Here is a 21,245-nt window from a genome sequence, read left to right as displayed (position 1 = left end):
TCTCTCCTCTTATCTCCCCTACTGTCTCTCCTCTTATTTCCCCTACTGTCTCTCCTCTTATTTCCCCTACTGTCTCTCCTCTTATCTCCCCTACTGTCTCTCCTCTTATTTCCTCTACTGTCTCTTCTCTTATTTCCCCTACTGTCTCTCCTCTTATTTCCCCTACTGTCTCTTCTCTTATCTCCCCTACTGTCTCTTCTCTTATCTCCCCTACTGTCTCTCCTCTTATCTCCCCTACTGTCTCTCCTCTTATTTCCTCTACTGTCTCTTCTCTTATTTCCCCTACTGTCTCTCCTCTTATTTCCCCTACTGTCTCTTCTCTTATCTCCCCTACTGTCTCTCCTCTTATCTCCCCTACTGTCTCTCCTCTTATTTCCCCTACTGTCTCTTCTCTTATCTCCCCTACTGTCTCTCCTCTTATCTCCCCTACTGTCTATTCTCACTGCTGTCTGCCTGGTCTTAGTGTCTCTGTGGTGGTGCAGAGCATCAAAATGACTTCAGGGGAATACACACATTCCAGTCTGAACACTATCAGAGTGAAAGAGTATCAGGCCACAGGGACATGAAGTTACAAACATCCGCTAATAACGTACGTGTGTGTGTGTGTGTGTGTGTGTGTGTGTGTGTGTGTGTGTGTGTGTGTGTGTGTGTGTGTGTGTGTATATATATATATATATATATATATATATATATATATATATATATATATATATATATATAGGAGCCAGGCTGTACAGCAGGATGTCTATAGAGGCTGAGGCGTTGCTGCAGGAGGCTAAGGAGAGTATAGAAGCAGCTCAGAATTACAGGAGCGAACTACAACAACGCCTACATGGACTCAGCCAAGCACGCAAACAGGTAATAACACTACAACACCTACATGGACTCAGCCAAGCACGCAAACAGGTAATAACACAACTACAACACTAGTCCAACAATCATTCAGACTAGAGGTCGTCATACGGAATGGCCGATTAATTAGGGCCGATTTCAAGTTTTCATAACAATTGGTAATCTGCATTTTTGGACACCGATTATGGCCAATTACATTGCACTCCACGAGGAGCCTGCGTGGCAGGCTGACCACCTGTTACACGAATGCAGCAAGGAGCCAAGGTAAGTTGCTAGCTAGCATTAAACTTACCTTATAAAAAAACTATCAATCTTCACATAATCACTAGTTAACTACACATGGTTGATGATATTACTAGTTTAACTAGCTTGTCCTGTGTTGCATATAATCGATGCGGTGCCTGTTAATAATTTATCATTGAATCACAGCCTACTTCGACAAACGGGTGATGATTTAAAAAAAGCACAATCGTTGCGCGAATGTACCTAACTATAAACATCAATGCCTTTCTTAAAATCAATACACAAGTATATATTCTTTAACCTGCATATTTAGTTAAAAGAAATTCATGTTAGCAGGCAATATTAACTAGGGAAATTGTGTCATTTCTCTTGCGTTCATTGCACGCAGAGTCAGGGTATATGCAACAGTTTGGGCTGCCTGGCTTGTTGCAAACTAATTTGCCAGAATGTTACGTAATTATGACATAACATTGAAGGTTGTGCAATGTAACAGGAATATTTAGACTTAGGGATGCCACCCGTTTGATAAAATACGGAACGGTTCCGTATTTCAGTGAAAAAATAAACGTTTTGTTTTCGAAATGATAGTTTCCGGATTTGACCATATTAATGACCTAAGGCTCGTATTTCTGTGTGTTTATTATATTATAATTAAGTCTATGATTTGATATTTGATAGAGCAGTCTGACTGAGCGGTGGTAGGCACCAGCAGGCTTGTAAGTATTCATTCAAACTTTACTGTGTTTTCCAGCAGCTCTTCGCAATGCTTGATCCACAGCGCTGTTTATGACTTCAAGCCTATCAACTCCCGAGATTAGGCTGGCAATACTAAAGTGCCTATAAGAACATCCAATAGTCAAAGGTATGTGAAATACAAATCGTATAGAGAGAAATAGTCCTATAATTCCTATAATAACTACAACCTAAAACTTCTTACCTGGGAATATTGAAGACTCATGTTAAAAGGAACCACCAGCTTTCATATGTTCTCATGTTCTGAGCAAGGAACTTAAACGTTAGCTTTCTGACATGGCACATATTGCACTTTTACTTTCTTCCCCAACACTGTGTTTTTGCATTATTTAAACCAAATTGAACATGTTTCATAATTTATTTGAGACTAAATAGATTTTATTTATGTATTATATTACGTTAAAATAAGTGTTCATTCAGTATTGTTGTAAATGTCATTATTACAAATATACTGTATATAAATCAATGCCGATTAATCCTCCGATTTTTATATATATATATATATATATATATATATATAAAATGTAATAATGACATTTACAGATACAGATGAAGTCTTCACCTGAACTCAGCAGCCTGTTTTCAATAGAATGTGCTTTTTAGTTCAGGAGTTGGACTACTCTGCATTCACACCACCTCCGGTTTGGCCAATGAGTCGTGTTTGTCTCTCTTTTCATATACCTCTCTTTCTCTGCTTTACTTTTAGAGGAGCAGGAAATAACAACATTGTTTACAATTAGCCTGAAGGGGGATAGAGAGGGGGAGGGGAGAGGGAAGGCTGTAACATCTTCCTGATACTAGAAGAGAGTTGTGTCTTAAACCGTCACCGTATTGTCACCACTGCTCAACCAGAATTGTCAGAGACTCCAGTCACCCAAGTTATAGACTGTTTTCTGTGCCCACCGCACAGCAAGCGGTACTGGAGCGCCAAGTCTAGGATCAAAAGGCTCCTCAACAGCTTCTACCCCCAAGCCATTAGACTGCTGAACAATTCATAAAAATCGCCACCATACAATTTACATTGACCCCCCCCTCTTGTACACTGCTGCTACTCGCTGTTTGTTTGTTACCTATGTATAGTCACTTCACTCCCACCTGCATGTACAAATTACCTCAACTAACCTGTACCCCCGCACACTGACTCAGTACTGGTGTCCCCTGTATATAACCTCGTTATTCTTATTGTGTTACTTTTTATTATTACTTTTTATTTTAGCCTACTTGTTAAATGTTTTCTTCTTCTTGAACGGCACTGTTGGTTAAGGGCTTGTAAGTAAAGCATTTCACAGTAAAGTCTACACTTGTTGTATTCGGCGCATGTGGCAAATAAAGTTTGATTTGATTTGAATAGCCTATGCAGCTGCCAACACCTCAAACATGTTGACACATTTACGCCGACATCACCCCAGTATTCCTACCACCGGAACAAGATGGAAACACAAAAAAACAACACCGCTTGGTCTCCCCTCTGCATTCAAGCAGCCCTTCACAGCTGGTTCTGACTGGGCCAAAGACATGCCAAGGGTGATAGGTATGTTTACACTAGTGGATAGGAACCCTTTCTCAGTGGTTGAGAAGAATAGAGGGAATCGGCATCTTGTGAAAGTGCTCGAGCCACGTTACGAACTTCACCCTCTCGCAAGCATTTCAGCAAACGGGTAGTACCCGCTCTATATAACCAAGAGAACGGGTAGTACCCGCTCTATATAACCAAGAGAAGGGTTAGTACCCGCTCTATATAACCAAGAGAACGGGTCGTACCCGCTCTATATAACCAAGAGAACGGGTAGTACCCGCTCTATATAACCAAGAGAACGGGTAGTATCCGCTCTATATAACCAAGAGAAGGGGTAGTACCCGCTCTATATAACCAAGAGAACGGGTAGTACCCGCTCTATATAACCAAGAGAACGGGTAGTATCCGCTCTATATAACCAAGAGAAGGGGTAGTACCCGCTCTATATAACCAAGAGAACGGGTAGTACCCGCTCTATATAACCAAGAGAAGGGGTAGTACCCGCTCTATATAACCAAGAGAAGGGGTAGTACCCGCTCTATAAAAGAACTCCAAAGTTATCAATGAATTGAAACTGACACTTTTATCTACAGAATGGTTCTGTTCTGCTGCTCTCTGGTGCCCACTGTTCCCACCCAGTATCTGGCACGTCTCTCTCCTTTCCCAGCTGTAGAGTCCAGTTTTGGGCCATTTTTCCCATAACCCCCCTCTTCCCCAGGGATGAGTCATCATCACTGTAATATGAGACGAAGCAGGCAGGAAAAGCTGCTCTGTAACACACACAGATTACCAGGATGGTGTGACGTCCGTGAGCAGTGTGTGCCTTAGATACTTCTGGCTTCTGGATGAGAGGGAGTCAAAACATCCTGTAGTTATCTCTCTCTAGTCTCTCTCTCTCTGGTCTCTCTCTGGTCTCTCTCTAGTCTCTCTCTCTCACTGGTCTCTCTGGTCTCTCTCTAGTCTCTCTCACTCTGGTCTCTCTCTCTCTGGTCTCTCTCTGGTCTCTCTCTAGTCTCTCTCTCTCTGGTCTCTCTCTCTCTCTCTCTGGTCTCTCTCTCTGGACTCTCTCTCTCTGGTTTCTCTCTCTCTCTGGTCTCTCTCTCTGGTCTCTCTCTGGTCTCTCTCTCTCTCTGGTCTCTCTCTCTGGTCTCTCTCTAGTCTCTCTCTCTGGTCTCTCTCTCTCTGGTCTCTCTCTCTCTCTCTGGTCTCTCTCTGGTCTCTCTCTCTCTCTCTGGTCTCTCTCTCTTTGGTCTCTCTCTCTCTCTGGTCTCTCGCTCTCTCTCTGGTCTCTCGCTCTCTCTCTGGTCTCTCGCTCTCTCTCTGGTATCTCGCTCTCTCTGGTCTCTCGGTCTCTCGCTCTCTCTCTCTGGTCTCTCTCTCTGGTCTCTCTCTCTTCTCTCACTCTCTCTGTCACCTCACCTCTCTCTCTCTCATACCTCTTATCTCTCTCTCCCCAGCCTGTATGTCCTCTACTCCCAGTGGTCATGTCATTGTATTCCAGATGACAATATTAGCTTTCCCATCCTTCACCGTCCATAAATATACATTATCTTTGGCAACATCCCAAATGGCACCCTATTCCCTCCATAGTGCACTACCTTTGGGCCCTGGTCAAAATGAGTTCACTATATAGAGAATAGGATGCCATTTAGGATACTGCCCTTATCGCCACAAAACTGATCGACACCAGGAAGTGATGCAATGGCTCCAGTGAGGCATTTCCTGTGTCCTGCTGTCCATACACACTGATCTCTGATAGTGTTCTATGTAGGTCTTTCCATCCTCATCCAACTATTCTTTTCTCTTGTTTATCAGTGCAGCTCCTCTGCTCTTCTGTTTCCTGCTCGCTCTCTCGCTCTCTCTCTCTGGTCTCTTGCTCTCTGGTCTCTCTCTCTGGTCTCTCTCTCTCTGGTCTCTCTCTCTCTGGTCTCTCTCTCTCTGGTCTCTCGCTCTCTGGTCTCTCTCTCTCTGGTCTCTCGCTCTCTTTCTCTCTGGTCTCTCACTCTCTTTCTCTCTGCTCTCTTTCTCTCTGGTCTCTCGCTCTCTGGTCTCTCTCTCTCTCGCTCTCTTTCTCTCTGGTCTCTCGCTCTCTCTCTCTCTGGTCTCTTTCTCTCTGGTCTCTCGCTCTCTGGTCTCTCGCTCTCTGGTCTCTCACTCTCTGGTCTCTCGCACTCTGGTCTCTCTCTCTCAGGTCTCTCGCTCTCTTTCTCTCTGGTCTCTTGCTCTCTTTCTCTCTGGTCTCTCGCTCTCTTTCTCTCTGGTCTCTCGCTCTCTTTCTCTCTCTCTGGTCTCTCGCTCTCTTTCTCTCTGGTCTCTCGCTCTCTGGTCTCTCTCTCTCTCGCTCTCTTTCTCTCTGGTCTCTTGCTCTCTCTCTCTCTGGTCTCTCGCTCTCTGGTCTCTCGCTTTCTGGTCTCTCGCTCTCTTTCTCTCTGGTCTCTCGCTCTCTTTCTCTCTGGTCTCTCGCTCTCTTTCTCTCTGGTCTCTCTCTCTCTCTGGTCTCTCGCTCTCTTTCTCTCTGGTCTCTCTCTCTCTCGCTCTCTTTCTCTCTGGTCTCTCGCTCTCTTTCTCTCTGGTCTCTTGCTCTCTCGCTCTCTGGTCTCTCGCTCTCTGGTCTCTCGCTCTCTGGTCTCTCTCTCTCTTTCTCTCTGGTCTCTCGCTCTCTTTCTCTCTGGTCTCTCGCTCTCTTTCTCTCTGGTCTCTCGCTCTCTGGTCTCTCTCTCTCTCTCTTTCTCTCTGGTCTCTCGCTCTCTTTCTCTCTGGTCTCTCGCTCTCTGGTCTCTCGCTCTCTGGTCTCTCGCTCTCTTTCTCTCTGGTCTCTCTCTCTTTCTCTCTGGTCTCTCGCTCTCTTTCTCTCTGGTCTCTCGCTCTCTTTCTCTCTGGTCTCTTGCTCTCTCTCTCTCTGGTCTCTCGCTCTCTGGTCTCTCTCTCTCTGGTCTCTCGCTCTCTTTCTCTCTGGTCTCTTGCTCTCTCTCTCTCTGGTCTCTTGCTCTCTCTCTCTCTGGTCTCTCACTCTCTGGTCTCTTTCTCTCTGGTCTCTCGCTCTCTGGTCTCTCTCTCTCTCTTTCTCTCTGGTCTCTCACTCTCTTTCTCTCTGGTCTCTCGCTCTCTTTCTCTCTGGTCTCTTGCTCTCTCTCTCTCTGGTCTCTCGCTCTCTGGTCTCTTTCTCTCTGGTCTCTCGCTCTCTTTCTCTCTGGTCTCTCGCTCTCTTTCTCTCTGGTCTCTTGCTCTCTGGTCTCTCGCTCTCTGGTCTCTCTCTCTCTTTCTCTCTGGTCTCTCCCTCTCTTTCTCTCTGGTCTCTCGCTCTCTTTCTCTCTGGTCTCTCGCTCTCTTTCTCTCTGGTCTCTCGCTCTCTCTTTCTCTGGTCTCTCGCTCTCTGGTCTCTTTCTCTCCCTCTCTTTCTCTCTGGTCTCTCGCTCTCTGGTCTCTGGTCTCTCGCTCTCTGGTCTCTCTGGTCTCTCACTCTCTTTTTCTCTGGTCTCTCCCTCTCTCTCTCTCTGGTCTCTCACTCTCTTTTTCTCTGGTCTCTCCCTCTCTCTCTCTCTGGTCTCTCTCTGGTCTCTCTCTAGTCTCTCTCTCTCACTGGTCTCTCTGGTCTCTCTCTAGTCTCTCTCTCTCTGGTCTCTCTCTCTCTGGTCTCTCTCTCTCTCTCTCTGGTCTCTCTCTCTCTCTCTCTCTCTCTGGTCTCTCTCTCTGGACTCTCTCTCTCTGGTCTCTCTCTCTCTGGTCTCTCTCTCTCTGGTGTCTTTCTCTGGTCTCTCTCTGGTCTCTCTCTCTCTCTGGTCTCTCTCTCTGGTCTCTCTCTCTGGTCTCTCTCTAGTCTCTCTCTCTCTGGTCTCTCTCTCTCTGGTCTCTCAATCTCTCTCTGGACTCTCTCTCTGGACTCTCTCTCTGGACTCTCTCTCTCTGGTCTCTCTCTCTGGACTCTCTCTCTCTGGTCTCTCTCTCTCTCTGGTCTCTCTCTCTCTGGTCTCTCTCTCTCTGGTCTCTCTCTCTGGTCTCTCTCTCTGGTCTCTCTCTCTTTGGTCTCTCTCTCTCTCTGGTCTCTCGCTCTCTCTGGTCTCTCGGTCTCTCGCTCTCTGGTCTCTCTCTCTGGTCTCTCTCTCTTCTCTCACTCTCTCTGTCACCTCACCTCTCTCTCTCTCATACCTCTTATCTCTCTCTCCCCAGCCTGTATGTCCTCTACTCCCAGTGGTCATGTCATTGTATTCCAGATGACAATATTAGCTTTCCCATCCTTCACCGTCCATAAATATACATTATCTTTGGTAACATCCCAAATGGCACCCTATTCCCTCCATAGTGCACTACCTTTGGGCCCTGGTCAAAATGAGTTCACTATATAGAGAATAGGATGCCATTTAGGATACTGCCCTTATCGCCACAAAACTGATCGACACCAGGAAGTGATGCAATGGCTCCAGTGAGGCATTTCCTGTGTCCTGCTGTCCATACACACTGATCTCTGATAGTGTTCTATGTAGGTCTTTCCATCCTCATCCAACTATTCTTTTCTCTTGTTTATCAGTGCAGCTCCTCTGCTCTTCTGTTTCCTGCTCGCTCTCTCGCTCTCTCTCTCTGGTCTCTCGCTCTCTGGTCTCTCTCTCTCTGGTCTCTCTCTCTCTGGTCTCTCGCTCTCTTTCTCTCTGGTCTCTCACTCTCTTTCTCTCTGCTCTCTTTCTCTCTGGTCTCTCGCTCTCTGGTCTCTCTCTCTCTCGCTCTCTTTCTCTCTGGTCTCTCGCACTCTGGTCTCTCTCTCTCAGGTCTCTCGCTCTCTCTGGTCTCTTTCTCTCTGGTCTCTCCCTCTCTTTCTCTCTGGTCTCTCGCTCTCTTTCTCTCTGGTCTCTCGCTCTCTTTCTCTCTGGTCCCTCGCTCTCTTTCTCTCTGGTCTCTCGCTCTCTGGTCTCTCTCTCTTTCGCTCTCTTTCTCTCTGGTCTCTCGCTCTCTTTCTCTCTGGTCTCTCGCTCTCTTTCTCTCTGGTCTCTTGCTCTCTCTCTCTCTCTGGTCTCTCGCTCTCTGGTCTCTCGCTCTCTGGTCTCTCTCTCTCTGGTCTCTCTCTCTCAGGTCTCTCGCTCTCTTTCTCTCTGGTCTCTCGCTCTCTTTCTCTCTGGTCTCTCGCTCTGGTCTCTTTCTCTCTGGTCTCTCGCTCTCTTTCTCTCTGGTCTCTCGCTCTCTTTCTCTCTGGTCTCTCTCTCTCTCTGGTCTCTCGCTCTCTTTCTCTCTGGTCTCTCGCTCTCTGGTCTCTCGCTCTCTGGTCTCTCTCTCTCTCGCTCTCTTTCTCTCTGGTCTCTCGCTCTCTTTCTCTCTGGTCTCTTGCTCTCTCTTTCTCTCTGGTCTCTCTCTCTCTCTGGTCTCTCGCTCTCTCTCTCTCTGGTCTCTCGCTCTCTGGTCTCTCTCTCTCTTTCTCTCTGGTCTCTCGCTCTCTTTCTCTCTGGTCTCTCGCTCTCTTTCTCTGGTCTCTCGCTCTCTGGTCTCTCTCTCTCTTTCTCTCTGGTCTCTCGCTCTCTTTCTCTCTGGTCTCTCGCTCTCTGGTCTCTCGCTCTCTGGTCTCTCGCTCTCTGGTCTCTCGCTCTCTGGTCTCTTTCTCTCTGGTCTCTCGCTCTCTTTCTCTCTGGTCTCTCTCTCTCTTTCTCTCTGGTCTCTCGCTCTCTTTCTCTCTGGTCTCTCGCTCTCTTTCTCTCTGGTCTCTTGCTCTCTCTCTCTCTGGTCTCTCGCTCTCTGGTCTCTCTCTCTCTGGTCTCTCGCTCTCTTTCTCTCTGGTCTCTTGCTCTCTCTCTCTCTGGTCTCTTGCTCTCTCTCTCTCTGGTCTCTCGCTCTCTGGTCTCTTTCTCTCTGGTCTCTCGCTCTCTGGTCTCTCTCTCTCTCTCTTTCTCTCTGGTCTCTCACTCTCTTTCTCTCTGGTCTCTCGCTCTCTTTCTCTCTGGTCTCTTGCTCTCTCTCTCTCTGGTCTCTCGCTCTCTGGTCTCTCGCTCTCTGGTCTCTCGCTCTCTGGTCTCTCACTCTCTTTCTCTCTGGTCTCTCGCTCTCTTTCTCTCTGGTCTCTTGCTCTCTCTCTCTCTCTCTGGTCTCTCGCTCTCTGGTCTCTCGCTCTCTGGTCTCTCGCTCTCTTTCTCTCTGGTCTCTCGCTCTCTTTCTCTCTGGTCTCTCGCTCTCTTTCTCTCTGGTCTCTTGCTCTCTTTCTCTCTGGTCTCTTGCTCTCTTTCTCTCTGGTCTCTCGCTCTCTCTCTCTCTGGTCTCTCGCTCTCTGGTCTCTTTCTCTCCCTCTCTTTCTCTATGGTCTCTCGCTCTCTGGTCTCTGGTCTCTCGCTCTCTGGTCTCTCTCTCTCTGGTCTCTCACTCTCTTTTTCTCTGGCCTCTCCCTCTCTTTCTCTCTGGTCTCTCGCTCTCTTTCTCTCTGGTCTCTCGCTCTCTGGTCTCTGGTCTCTCGCTCTCTGGTCTCTCTCTCTCTGGTCTCTCTCTCTCTGGTCTCTCTCTCTCTGGTCTCTCTCTGGTCTCTCACTCTCTGGTCTCTCTCTCTCTCTTTCTCTCTGGTCTCTCGCTAGTGCATAGTGCATAGTGCACTACTGGTCTCTCGCTCTCTGGTCTCTCTCTCTCTGGTCTCTCGCTCTCTTTCTCTCTGGTCTCTCGCTCTCTTTCTCTCTGGTCTCTCTCTCTCTGGTCTCTCTCTCTCTCTCTTTCTCTCTGGTCTCTCTCTCTCTCTCTCTGGTCTCTCTCTCTCTCTCTTTCTCTCTGGTCTCTCTCTCTCTCTCTCTGGTCTCTCGCTCTCTTTCTCTCTGGTCTCTCTCTCTCTGGTCTCTTTCTCTCTGGTCTCTCGCTCTCTTTCTCTCTGGTCTCTCTCACTGGTCTCTCTCTCTCTCTCATAGTCAGAGTCATAGTGAGAGGAGGACTGTCATTCAGTGGGTGTGTCCCAAAAAGCTCCCTACATAGTGCACTACTTTTGACCAGAGCTCTATTGGCCCTTCCTCTCTATGGGCCCCTCCTCTCTATGAGCCCGAATGCACTATAAAGGCACTAAGGGTGCCATTTGGGACTGAGATAGTCTGGTAGTTTCATACTGACAGGAGTTCAGCTCAGCATGGTTGTCTGTTAAGAGGAACTGAAACAGAGACTACGTTTCACTGCAATCGACTAACCACCAGCTTCCTGTTCCGTTGGGGGACTGGCACTGTTTCCACATCTTAACGTTTTAGCATTTCTGGTAGAAAGTTAGCATATCAATTGACCCTCTCCCACCGTCTCTCTCTCTCTCTCCTACCCTCTCTCCCTCATCCTCCTCTCTCTTCCTCTCCTCTCGCTCCTCCAGGTACGAGGCAGCTCGTCTCAGGCCAGGGAGGGGTTGAAGCGTCATTTCTCAGAGCTCCAGACGGCTGTGACCCGCCTCCTGACGGAGCGTCTGAGCGTGCTCCTTAGCGAGGTGGACGTCATCGAGCAGGACAGCGTACGGCCGCTGGACGACTGCCAGAAACTCATAGAACACGGAGTCAACACCGCAGACGAGCTGCTCCGAGAGGGTGAGGTATAGATAGACGGAGGGACGCATGGTTCAAATCCCGGAGCCCTTGAGCAATGCAGGTTATCCTCTTACATCTAGACGTTCCGCTAGCGGAACACCATAACAGGTTAACCCTGACTGATCCAAGGTGACCCTGGTCGTAACCCCACTCCCTGAGACTGTCTCAGGGGGAGTAGGGATATGCACAAAAACACATGTCCCTTACAAACTGTGTAACAGGACTAATAAAATATGATAATATAATCACCTGACAAATTATTATGACTTTCTATTACACACCGTCAGAATAATGTTTCTCCTCTCCTCCTCCTCCTCCTCCTCAGTACCATCAGAATCATGTTTCTCCTCTCCTCCTCCTCCTCCTCAGTACCATCAGAATCATGTTTCTCCTGTCCTCCTCCTCCTCAGTACCATCAGAATCATGTTTCTCCTGTCCTCCTCTTCCTCAGTACCATCAGAATCATGTTTCTCCTGTCCTCCTCCTCCTCCTCCTCCTCCTCAGTACCATCAGAATCATGTTTCTCCTGTCCTCCTCCTCCTCAGTACCATCAGAATCATGTTTCTCCTGTCCTCCTCTTCCTCAGTACCATCAGAATCATGTTTCTCCTCTCCTCCTCCTCCTCCTCAGTACCATCAGAATCATGTTTCTCCTGTCCTCCTCCTCCTCCTCCTCTTCCTCAGTACCATGAAACCTCAGTGGTCTCCTATTTCATGATTCATCTCCTGTAATTAAACACTGATTAAAGGTTTGAATCTCTCTTTCTCTCTCCCCTTGTCCTCTCTTCAGGTGAGGTAGCTATCCGCTGTGGTCTGGGGGAGAAGGAGGACAAGCTGGGGAGTTTCACCAAGAAGGCCCTTCAGATCCAGCTGGACAGGTGAAGGAGAGAGAGAGAGGGAATTATCATACTCTCTTTCACTATGTCATGTATGTTCTAACTTTAACAATACAATGTAAAGGTTAACTCTGTGTGTGTTTATTTTAACTGTGTGTGTGTTTATTTTAACTGTGTGTGTGTTTATTTTAACTGTGTGTGTGTTTATTTTAACTGTGTGTGTGTTTATTTTAACTGTGTGTGTGTTTATTTTAACTGTGTGTGTGTTTATTTTAACTGTGTGTGTGTGTTTATTTTAACTGTGTGTGTGTGTTTATTTTAACTGTGTGTGTGTGTTTATTTTAACTGTGTGTGTGTGTTTATTTTAACTGTGTGTGTGTTTATTTTAACTGTGTGTGTGTTTATTTTAACTGTGTGTGTGTTTATTTTAACTGTGTGTGTGTGTTTATTTTAACTGTGTGTGTGTTTATTTTAACTGTGTGTGTGTTTATTTTAACTGTGTGTGTGTGTGTGTGTGTGTTTATTTTAACTGTGTGTGTGTGTGTGTGTGTGTGTTTATTTTAACTGTGTGTGTGTGTGTGTGTGTGTGTGTGTGTGTGTGTGTGTGTGTGTGTGTGTGTGTGTGTGTGTGTGTGTGTTTATTTTAACCGTGTGTGTGTGTGTGTTTATTTTAACTGTGTGTGTGTTTATTTTAACCGTGTGTGTGTGTGTGTGTGTGTGTGTGTGTGTGTGTGTGTGTGTGTGTGTGTGTGTGTGTGTCTCAGCCTCCCAGAGGTACCAGTGTTAGTAGACGTGCCGTGTGTGTCTGCCCAGCTGGATGACTCTCTGCTGTACGCGCTGAGAGACAGAGTGTCACGACACGGATCAGTCTCTTCACACCCTCCAGTCCAGATAGAGGAACTCCAGGAGAGACCTGGCAGTGTGTTAGTACGCTGGTGTAAGGTGAGGACACACACACACTCCAGGTGTTATGACACTGTTATTAACTAGTACACTGTCCTGTGGGGGTGTTATGACACTGTTATTAACTAGTACACTGTCCTGTGGGGTGTTATGACACTGATATTAACTAACAAGTACACTGTCCTGTGGGGTGTTATGATACTGATATTAACTAGTACACTGTCCTGTGGGGTGTTATGATACTGTTATTAACTAACAAGTACACTGTCCTGTGGGGTGTTATGATACTGATATTAACTAGTACACTGTCCTGTGGGGTGTTATGATACTGTTATTAACTAACTAGTACACTGTCCTGTGGGGTGTTATGACACTGATATTAACTAACTAGTACACTGTCCTGTGGGGTGTTATGATACTGATATTAACTAACTAGTACACTGTCCTGTGGGGTGTTATGATACTGATATTAACTAGTACACTGTCCTGTGGGGGTGTTATGACACTGTTATTAACTAGTACACTGTCCTGTGGGGTGTTATGACACTGTTATTAACTAGTACACTGTCCTGTGGGGTGTTATGACACTGTTATTAACTAACTAGTACACTGTCCTGTGGGGTGTTATGACACTGATATTAACTAACTAGTACACTGTCCTGTGGGGGTGTTATGACACTGTTATTAACTAACTAGTACACTGTCCTGTGGGGTGTTATGACACTGATATTAACTAACTAGTACACTGTCCTGTGGGGGTGTTATGACACTGTTATTAACTAGTACACTGTCCTGTGGGGTGTTATGACACTGTTATTAACTAGTACACTGTCCTGTGGGGTGTTATGATACTGATATTAACTAGTACACTGTCCTGTGGGGGTGTTATGACACTGTTATTAACTAGTACACTGTCCTGTGGGGTGTTATGACACTGTTATTAACTAGTACACTGTCCTGTGGGTGTTATGACACTGTTATTAACTAGTACACTGTCCTGTGGGGTGTTATGACACTGTTATTAACTAGTACACTGTCCTGTGGGGTGTTATGACACTGTTATTAACTAGTACACTGTCCTGTGGGGTGTTATGATACTGATATTAACTAGTACACTGTCCTGTGGGGTGTTATGACACTGTTATTAACTAGTACACTGTCCTGTGGGGTGTTATGATACTGTTATTAACTAGTACACTGTCCTGTGGGGTGTTATGATACTGATATTAACTAGTACACTGTCCTGTGGGGTGTTATGACACTGTTATTAACTAGTACACTGTCCTGTGGGGTGTTATGATACTGATATTAACTAGTACACTGTCCTGTGGGGTGTTATGACACTGATATTAACTAACAAGTACACTGTCCTGTGGGGTGTTATGATACTGTTATTAACTAGTACACTGTCCTGTGGGGTGTTATGACACTGTTATTAACTAGTACACTGTCCTGTGGGGTGTTATGATACTGATATTAACTAGTACACTGTCCTGTGGGGTGTTATGACACTGATATTAACTAACTAGTACACTGTCCTGTGGGGTGTTATGATACTGATATTAACTAGTACACTGTCCTGTGGGGTGTTATGATACTGATATTAACTAGTACACTGTCCTGTGGGGTGTTATGATACTGATATTAACTAGTACACTGTCCTGTGGGGTGTTATGATACTGATATTAACTAGTACACTGTCCTGTGGGGTGTTATGATACTGATATTAACTAGTACACTGTCCTGTGGGGTGTTATGATACTGATATTAACTAGTACACTGTCCTGTGGGGTGTTATGACACTGATATTAACTAGTACACTGTCCTGTGGGGGTGTTATGATACTGATATTAACTAACTAGTACACTGTCCTGTGGGGTGTTATGACACTGTTATTAACTAGTACACTGTCCTGTGGGGTGTTATGACACTGTTATTAACTAGTATACTGTCCTGTGGGGTGTTATGATACTGATATTAACTAGTACACTGTCCTGTGGGGTGTTATGATACTGATATTAACTAGTACACTGTCCTGTGGGGTGTTATGACACTGATATTAACTAGTACACTGTCCTGTGGGGTGTTATGATACTGATATTAACTAGTATACTGTCCTGTGGGGTGTTATGATACTGATATTAACTAACTAGTATACTGTCCTGTGGGGTGTTATGACACTGATATTAACTAACTAGTACACTGTCCTGTGGGGTGTTATGATACTGATATTAACTAACTAGTACACTGTCCTGTGGGGTGTTATGATACTGATATTAACTAGTATACTGTCCTGTGGGGTGTTATGACACTGATATTAACTAACTAGTACACTGTCCTGTGGGGTGTTATGACACTGATATTAACTAGTATACTGTCCTGTGGGGTGTTATGATACTGATATTAACTAGTACACTGTCCTGTGGGTTGTTATGATACTGATATTAACTAACTAGTACACTGTCCTGTGGGGTGTTATGATACTGATATTAACTAGTACACTGTCCTGTGGGTTGTTATGATACTGATATTAACTAGTACACTGTCCTGTGGGGTGTTATGATACTGATATTAACTAGTACACTGTCCTGTGGGGTGTTATGATACTGATATTAACCAGTACACTGTCCTGTGGGGTGTTATGATACTGATATTAACTAGTACACTGTCCTGTGGGGTGTTATGACACTGATATTAACTAGTACACTGTCCTGTGGGGTGTTATGATACTGATATTAACTAACTAGTATACTGTCCTGTGGGGTGTTATGACACTGTTATTAACTAGTATACTGTCCTGTGGGGTGTTATGATACTGATATTAACTAGTACACTGTCCTGTGGGGTGTTATGATACTGATATTAACTAGTACACTGTCCTGTGGGGTGTTATGACACTGATATTAACTAGTACACTGTCCTGTGGGGTGTTATGATACTGATATTAACTAGTATACTGTCCTGTGGGGTGTTATGATACTGATATTAACTAACTAGTATACTGTCCTGTGGGGTGTTATGACACTGATATTAACTAACTAGTACACTGTCCTGTGGGGTGTTATGATACTGATATTAACTAACTAGTACACTGTCCTGTGGGGTGTTATGATACTGATATTAACTAGTATACTGTCCTGTGGGGTGTTATGACACTGATATTAACTAACTAGTACACTGTCCTGTGGGGTGTTATGACACTGATATTAACTAGTATACTGTCCTGTGGGGTGTTATGATACTGATATTAACTAGTACACTGTCCTGTGGGTTGTTATGATACTGATATTAACTAACTAGTACACTGTCCTGTGGGGTGTTATGATACTGATATTAACTAGTACACTGTCCTGTGGGTTGTTATGATACTGATATTAACTAGTACACTGTCCTGTGGGGTGTTATGATACTGATATTAACTAGTACACTGTCCTGTGGGGTGTTATGATACTGATATTAACCAGTACACTGTCCTGTGGGGTGTTATGATACTGATATTAACTAGTACACTGTCCTGTGGGGTGTTATGACACTGATATTAACTAGTACACTGTCCTGTGGGGTGTTATGATACTGATATTAACTAACTAGTATACTGTCCTGTGGGGTGTTATGACACTGATATTAACTAACTAGTACACTGTCCTGTGGGGTGTTATGACACTGATATTAACTAACTAGTACACTGTCCTGTGGGGTGTTATGATACTGATATTAACTAGTACACTGTCCTGTGGGGTGTTATGATACTGATATTAACTAGTACACTGTCCTGTGGGGTGTTATGATACTGATATTAACTAGTACACTGTCCTGTGGGGTGTTATGATACTGATATTAACTACTGTCCTGTGGGGTGTTATGATACTGATATTAACTAGTACACTGTCCTGTGGGGTGTGTTTCATAACATCTGTCTCTCTAGGTGGATGATGAGTTTGCGGTGCAGGACTACCGCCTGCAGTATCGTCGCTCAGTGTCTGGTCAGTACCTAGGTCAAACATGATTTAATATCCCAGAACTTATTCATTTCTTTGTGATTCTATATCATTCATATTTATTCCAAATTATAATAATAATCTAAGTCGTAATGATTTAATAAAACATAACTTTTAATAACGCATAAATACATTTCTGAACAAAGGGAGCAGCGACGCTGCCTTAGTGCAACAAAGGGACCAGTCCTGATCCCAGGAATCTGTTTGCGCCTCTGGATATGTTGTCCTATCCATAGAATTACATATTAGTACTTTATTAATAGTGCTTAATAATATCATATTATAATGTGAAATATATTATAAAATCTAATTGTATGAATGGTACATTATAATATGAATAATACATTTTAATTGAATAGTACTTTATAAAATGAATAGTACTTCATAATATAAATAGTACAAATAGTACTTTATAATATGAATAATACGTTTTAATTGAATAGTACTTTATAATATGAATAGTACTTTATAATATGAATAGTGCTTTATTAATACTAGTGTATCTCTGTGGTCCTAACCTTATAAATTGAATAGTACTTTATAAAATGAATAGTACTTTATAATATGAATAGTACATTCTACTAGAATAGTGCTTTATTAATACTAGTGTATCTCTGTGGTCCTAACCTCGGTATGTTCAGGTCAGTACGAGGATACCTACATCGGGCCGGAGCAGGAGTTCCTGGTCCTACACCTGGACCCCCACACTGATCATCTGTTCAGGGTGTGTGCCCGGGGGGAGGGACGTACCGAGTGGAGCCCCTGGAGCGTCCCACAGACAGGATACACCACACTGGCACCCCATGGTAAACACACACACGGTAAACACAGACACCCCAGGGTAAACACACACACCTGGAGCAGATGTACGGTGAAGCATTCAGCTCCAGGTTATGCATGCTGACACAGCGTGGTCTACAAACCTCAAAGTACGTCTCTGATGGTATTTTTGTGTCTCAGATGGTGTGTGCTCGCGTAACCTGTAGACGTTTGTTGGTCTCGTGTAGCGTGAGTCACTAGCTCTGGTCCAGGGCATCAGTGTGTTAGGCACATACCAGTCAGGGCACTAGCTCTGGTCCAGGGCGTAATGTTAACCATTGTTGCTTGTCCAGCTAGCTAGTACACACGCACTAGCTACTTAGGACACACTAGCTACCTAGCTTGTAATTTCACCTCTCGTGCTGTTGGTGTCAGTAAAGCACCATCCTCTCTGGCATCACTCAACATCCTGTCTCATCTCCTATGTCTCAGTGTCTGTGGCGTGAGAAGGTGTCTCCTGCAGCCAGACCTGTTGAAATGCAGTCGGCCTGGACTGAAGGTGTACTGTTGTCATGGTTTCTGTCTTCTTCTGGGTGGTGTGTGTTCCAGAGTGGTGTCCAGGCAGTGAGGGCTACATCCTCAGCAGTAGAAGGAACATCGCCATGCGGAGTGACTCGTCCCCCTCTAAAGCTGGGGTTCTCTACTCCAACGCTCCAACATACTTCTGTGGCCAGACGCTCACCTTCAAGTCAGTACACACTCTCTCTCTCTCTCTCTCTCTCTCTCCCTCCATCACAATCTCTAGTGTAATGTTATGCTGTGATTCCTGTCGTGTGATTAGTGTGTTTTGTGTGCTTGCGTAGGATCTCTGCGACGGGCCAGGTGGACAAGCGGGACAGTATCGGGGTGTGTGTGGGGTGTGAGGGAGAGGCGGAGTCTCTCCAGAGGGACCAGGCTGTCTGCATCTCCACCAACGGTACACTCACTTTTTCAACAACAAAAATATTGTAAAGCGTACAATTGCAGAGTAGCAGCAGCGTTAAAAGTTAGCAAAACTTGACAGATTTTTTTCTCACCTTCTCTATATCCCTCCTCTTCCTACTCTTTCCTCTCTCCCTCGCCTCTCTTCTCTCCAGGAGCGGTGTTTGTCAACGGTAAAGAGATGACCAACCAGCTGCCTTCTATCACCCTCGGCTCTGCTGTGACCTTTGATATGGAAGTGGTCAACCTACTTCCTATTAGCAACAACAACAACCTTAGCGACGGAGGCAACTTCAAGCTGAGGGTTACGATTGGCTCAGGGAACCGGGAAGTGGTGTTTGATTGGCTGCTAGACCAGGGGGTGGACTGCCTGTTCTTTGGCTGCTCCTTAGCCCACCCTGGTTGGAAGGTGCTGGTGTTCTGAGCCTGCTGATTGGACAGCAGCCCTGTCAGTCAACACAAAGGGACAAGCAGAGTAACAGTCCTGTCTGCTGGAGTTGTCCTGTCCCAAATAAACCCCTTAGACCAGTGGTATTCAAACTTTTTTTTAGCAGGGACCCTATTTTTTGTGTGTTCATTTTCTCATGAACCCACCCCAAAAATAATGACAACCTTAAATTAGTACATCAACAAATAATCCTTAATTCATTACATTTACAAAAAAATAAATAAATGTACTCAATTGTATTTTTCAAATACGTTTGTATATGGTCTCATACAATAATCCGTACTCGTACTTTTTGTTTAGTGGGGTCACGATCATCGCCTTTGAATACCACTGCCTTAGACACTTAGCCTCTACCCCCTATAGCTTTTCAGTATTGGGGTATTTCTCAATGTGAATTCAACTGCTGTTGTTTACAGTAATGTACCCCTCCTTTACCCACTGTGACCCATCTGTTCCTTTCACCCTGGGAAAGGTTTCATCTGGCCTTCTGCAGCTATCTATGCTTCCTCCAGGTATGACTGGTGATGGCTGAGAGCTGTCTTCTCCAGTATCAGAAAATATCAGCTCCAGTAGCACACCTTTCTCCTCTTGGCATCTGGATCAACAATGTATCCAAAGCCCTTTCTGAACTGGCTGATAAGATATCCTGCCATCTGATACAGACTCGTGTACCACAACTGACCAATCATTCTTCCTTTTCAAGAGACACTCAGGCTGTGCATGAAATGGCACCCTATTCCCTACATAGTACTATGGGCCTTGGTCAAAAGTAGTGCACTATATAGGGAATAGGGTGCCATTCCTGTGCCCTATTTCAGATGCACATTCTCTCCAAACATCCTAAAATGGTGGTGTTTTTTACTTTTGAATGTGAGAACAATAAGGGGGTGGTCTCGCTCAGAGATCAGAGAGAGACACGTTACCTTTCATCAAACACATTTTTTACCACAGAAAAAAACACCACCACTGTGAAAAACAACTCACTCCAGAGATCGTAACCTCTTCTTTGTCGGTCTCTCCTCCCCTGTCGACCCGTTTTCAATTCTCTAGCTCCGTGTGAGCAGAACTCATGGTGTATACAAAGTTCTGATTCTGTAAGTGTTCTGAATTAGATTCCATTTTATGCTTTTAATGTTCTTTTTAAAAACGGTTCACTTTTTTTGCTAACAGTTTTCACATCCATGTAATGTAACTTCACTTGTAGACATTGATGTACTTTCATGTGAATTTTTGGGGGAACTTGTTCTACTTGTGAGGTGAATTTATATTTTAAGCGCCATCCTATTTCCTCTAGAGCACTATAGGGACTAGGGGCCGTTTGGGTTGCTTCCTGTGGTTCTGCAGAGATGGAATGGTTGCTGTGGTTACAGAGTGCTCTTCAGCAGACTGACTGTTGAGTTAGATGGTTCAAATTAAAATGAACCTTTATTTAACTAGGCAAGTCAGGTAAGAACAAAATGTTATTTACAATGACGGCCTACCCCCTCCCCTAACCCGGACGATGCTGGGCCAATTATGCACCAACCCTATGGGACTCCCGATCATGGCCGGTTGTGACAGCCTGGAAACGAACCAGGGTCTGTATTGACGCGTCGAGCACTGCAATACAGTGCCTTAGACCGCTGCGCCACTCGGGAGTGTGACAGTTTCACATTTAACAGTGGTCATACATACTGGAAGACACTGCTTGTCGATAAAAGCTATAGCTGGATAGTTACTCTGTGGCAGTGTTGCTTCACGTCCAAATCATCTGGTATCAGTGAAACGCTGCCAATGGTAGGGAGGTGGGGTTGGAAATGGAACCAGGCCACCTGTTAAAGTGGGGTCGTACTCAGCTGTCTGTCATCCACCACCCTCTTCATGCAAACATCCTTCTCCGATTCCTTTAACTGTGTGCCTGAGTCCCAAATAGCACCCTATTCCCTATCTAGTGCACTACTTTTGACCTGGATCCATAGGGCTGGTCAAAAGTAGTGCACCAGATAGGGTGCCATTTGGAATGCTGACTGTGACTTGTAATCAGGGTTGGGCTCAGTTCCATTTCAATTCCGGAGGTTAACTGAAATTCCAATTGAGTTAAAGTGGAATGCGAGTTGACTTCCTAAATAGCATTGACCCCAGTCCTGCTTGTTATCAGGCTTATTATTTACATATGTGTGTATACCTCATTGTGCCTTCCTTCAGTACAGAATGAATGCCCCAGAAACGTCCAATAAATTGCTTAGTCATCTACTTTTGGTTATTTTTGTCTGAAATATGAAACAATCCAAATTGGATTGCTACATCAAGAGATGGACAGAACTCAGGATTTTGGGTCAGCCAGGCTAGCAGACCATTTCTATTAGCCAGGGTAACAACCGGGTCCAAAATGTGCCGGCCCGTGCCATGTTTGTAAATACAACATTTGGCTGGTCTGACAGGCTAGTTGGGCACATTCCTACTGGCCCAG

The 21,245-nt window shown here is 45.1% G+C and overlaps 1 protein-coding gene across 2 annotated transcripts in view; it reads left to right on the top strand.

Moving 5' to 3' along the window:
* The window catches only part of LOC106601961 (cytokine receptor-like factor 3), a 47,547-nt gene extending 26,519 nt beyond the window's left edge, over window positions 1-21,028 (top strand). The window contains exons 2-10 of one of the 2 annotated variants that reach the window (XM_082972935.1): window positions 722-858; window positions 10,665-10,877; window positions 11,667-11,749; window positions 12,472-12,649; window positions 16,536-16,593; window positions 17,250-17,414; window positions 17,977-18,115; window positions 18,231-18,343; window positions 18,504-21,028. In XM_082972935.1, coding sequence (XP_082829061.1) covers window positions 742-858; window positions 10,665-10,877; window positions 11,667-11,749; window positions 12,472-12,649; window positions 16,536-16,593; window positions 17,250-17,414; window positions 17,977-18,115; window positions 18,231-18,343; window positions 18,504-18,772 — 1,335 coding nt within the window. In that variant the 5' untranslated portion in view covers window positions 722-741 and the 3' untranslated portion in view covers window positions 18,773-21,028. Of the gene's footprint in view, window positions 1-721; window positions 859-10,664; window positions 10,878-11,666; window positions 11,750-12,471; window positions 12,650-16,535; window positions 16,602-17,249; window positions 17,415-17,976; window positions 18,116-18,230; window positions 18,344-18,503 lie in introns of both variants that reach the window. The other variant, XM_082972934.1, reaches the window with a different exon arrangement.
* Window positions 21,029-21,245: the final 217 nt, after the last annotated feature.

This window comes from Salmo salar, chromosome 03 (assembly GCF_965601325.2).
Source record: "Salmo salar chromosome 03, fSalSal1, whole genome shotgun sequence".
NCBI classification, from domain to species: Eukaryota; Metazoa; Chordata; class Actinopteri; order Salmoniformes; family Salmonidae; genus Salmo; species Salmo salar.
Note: the sequence above shows the minus strand (reverse complement) of the source record. Positions and strands in the feature narration are given on the sequence as shown.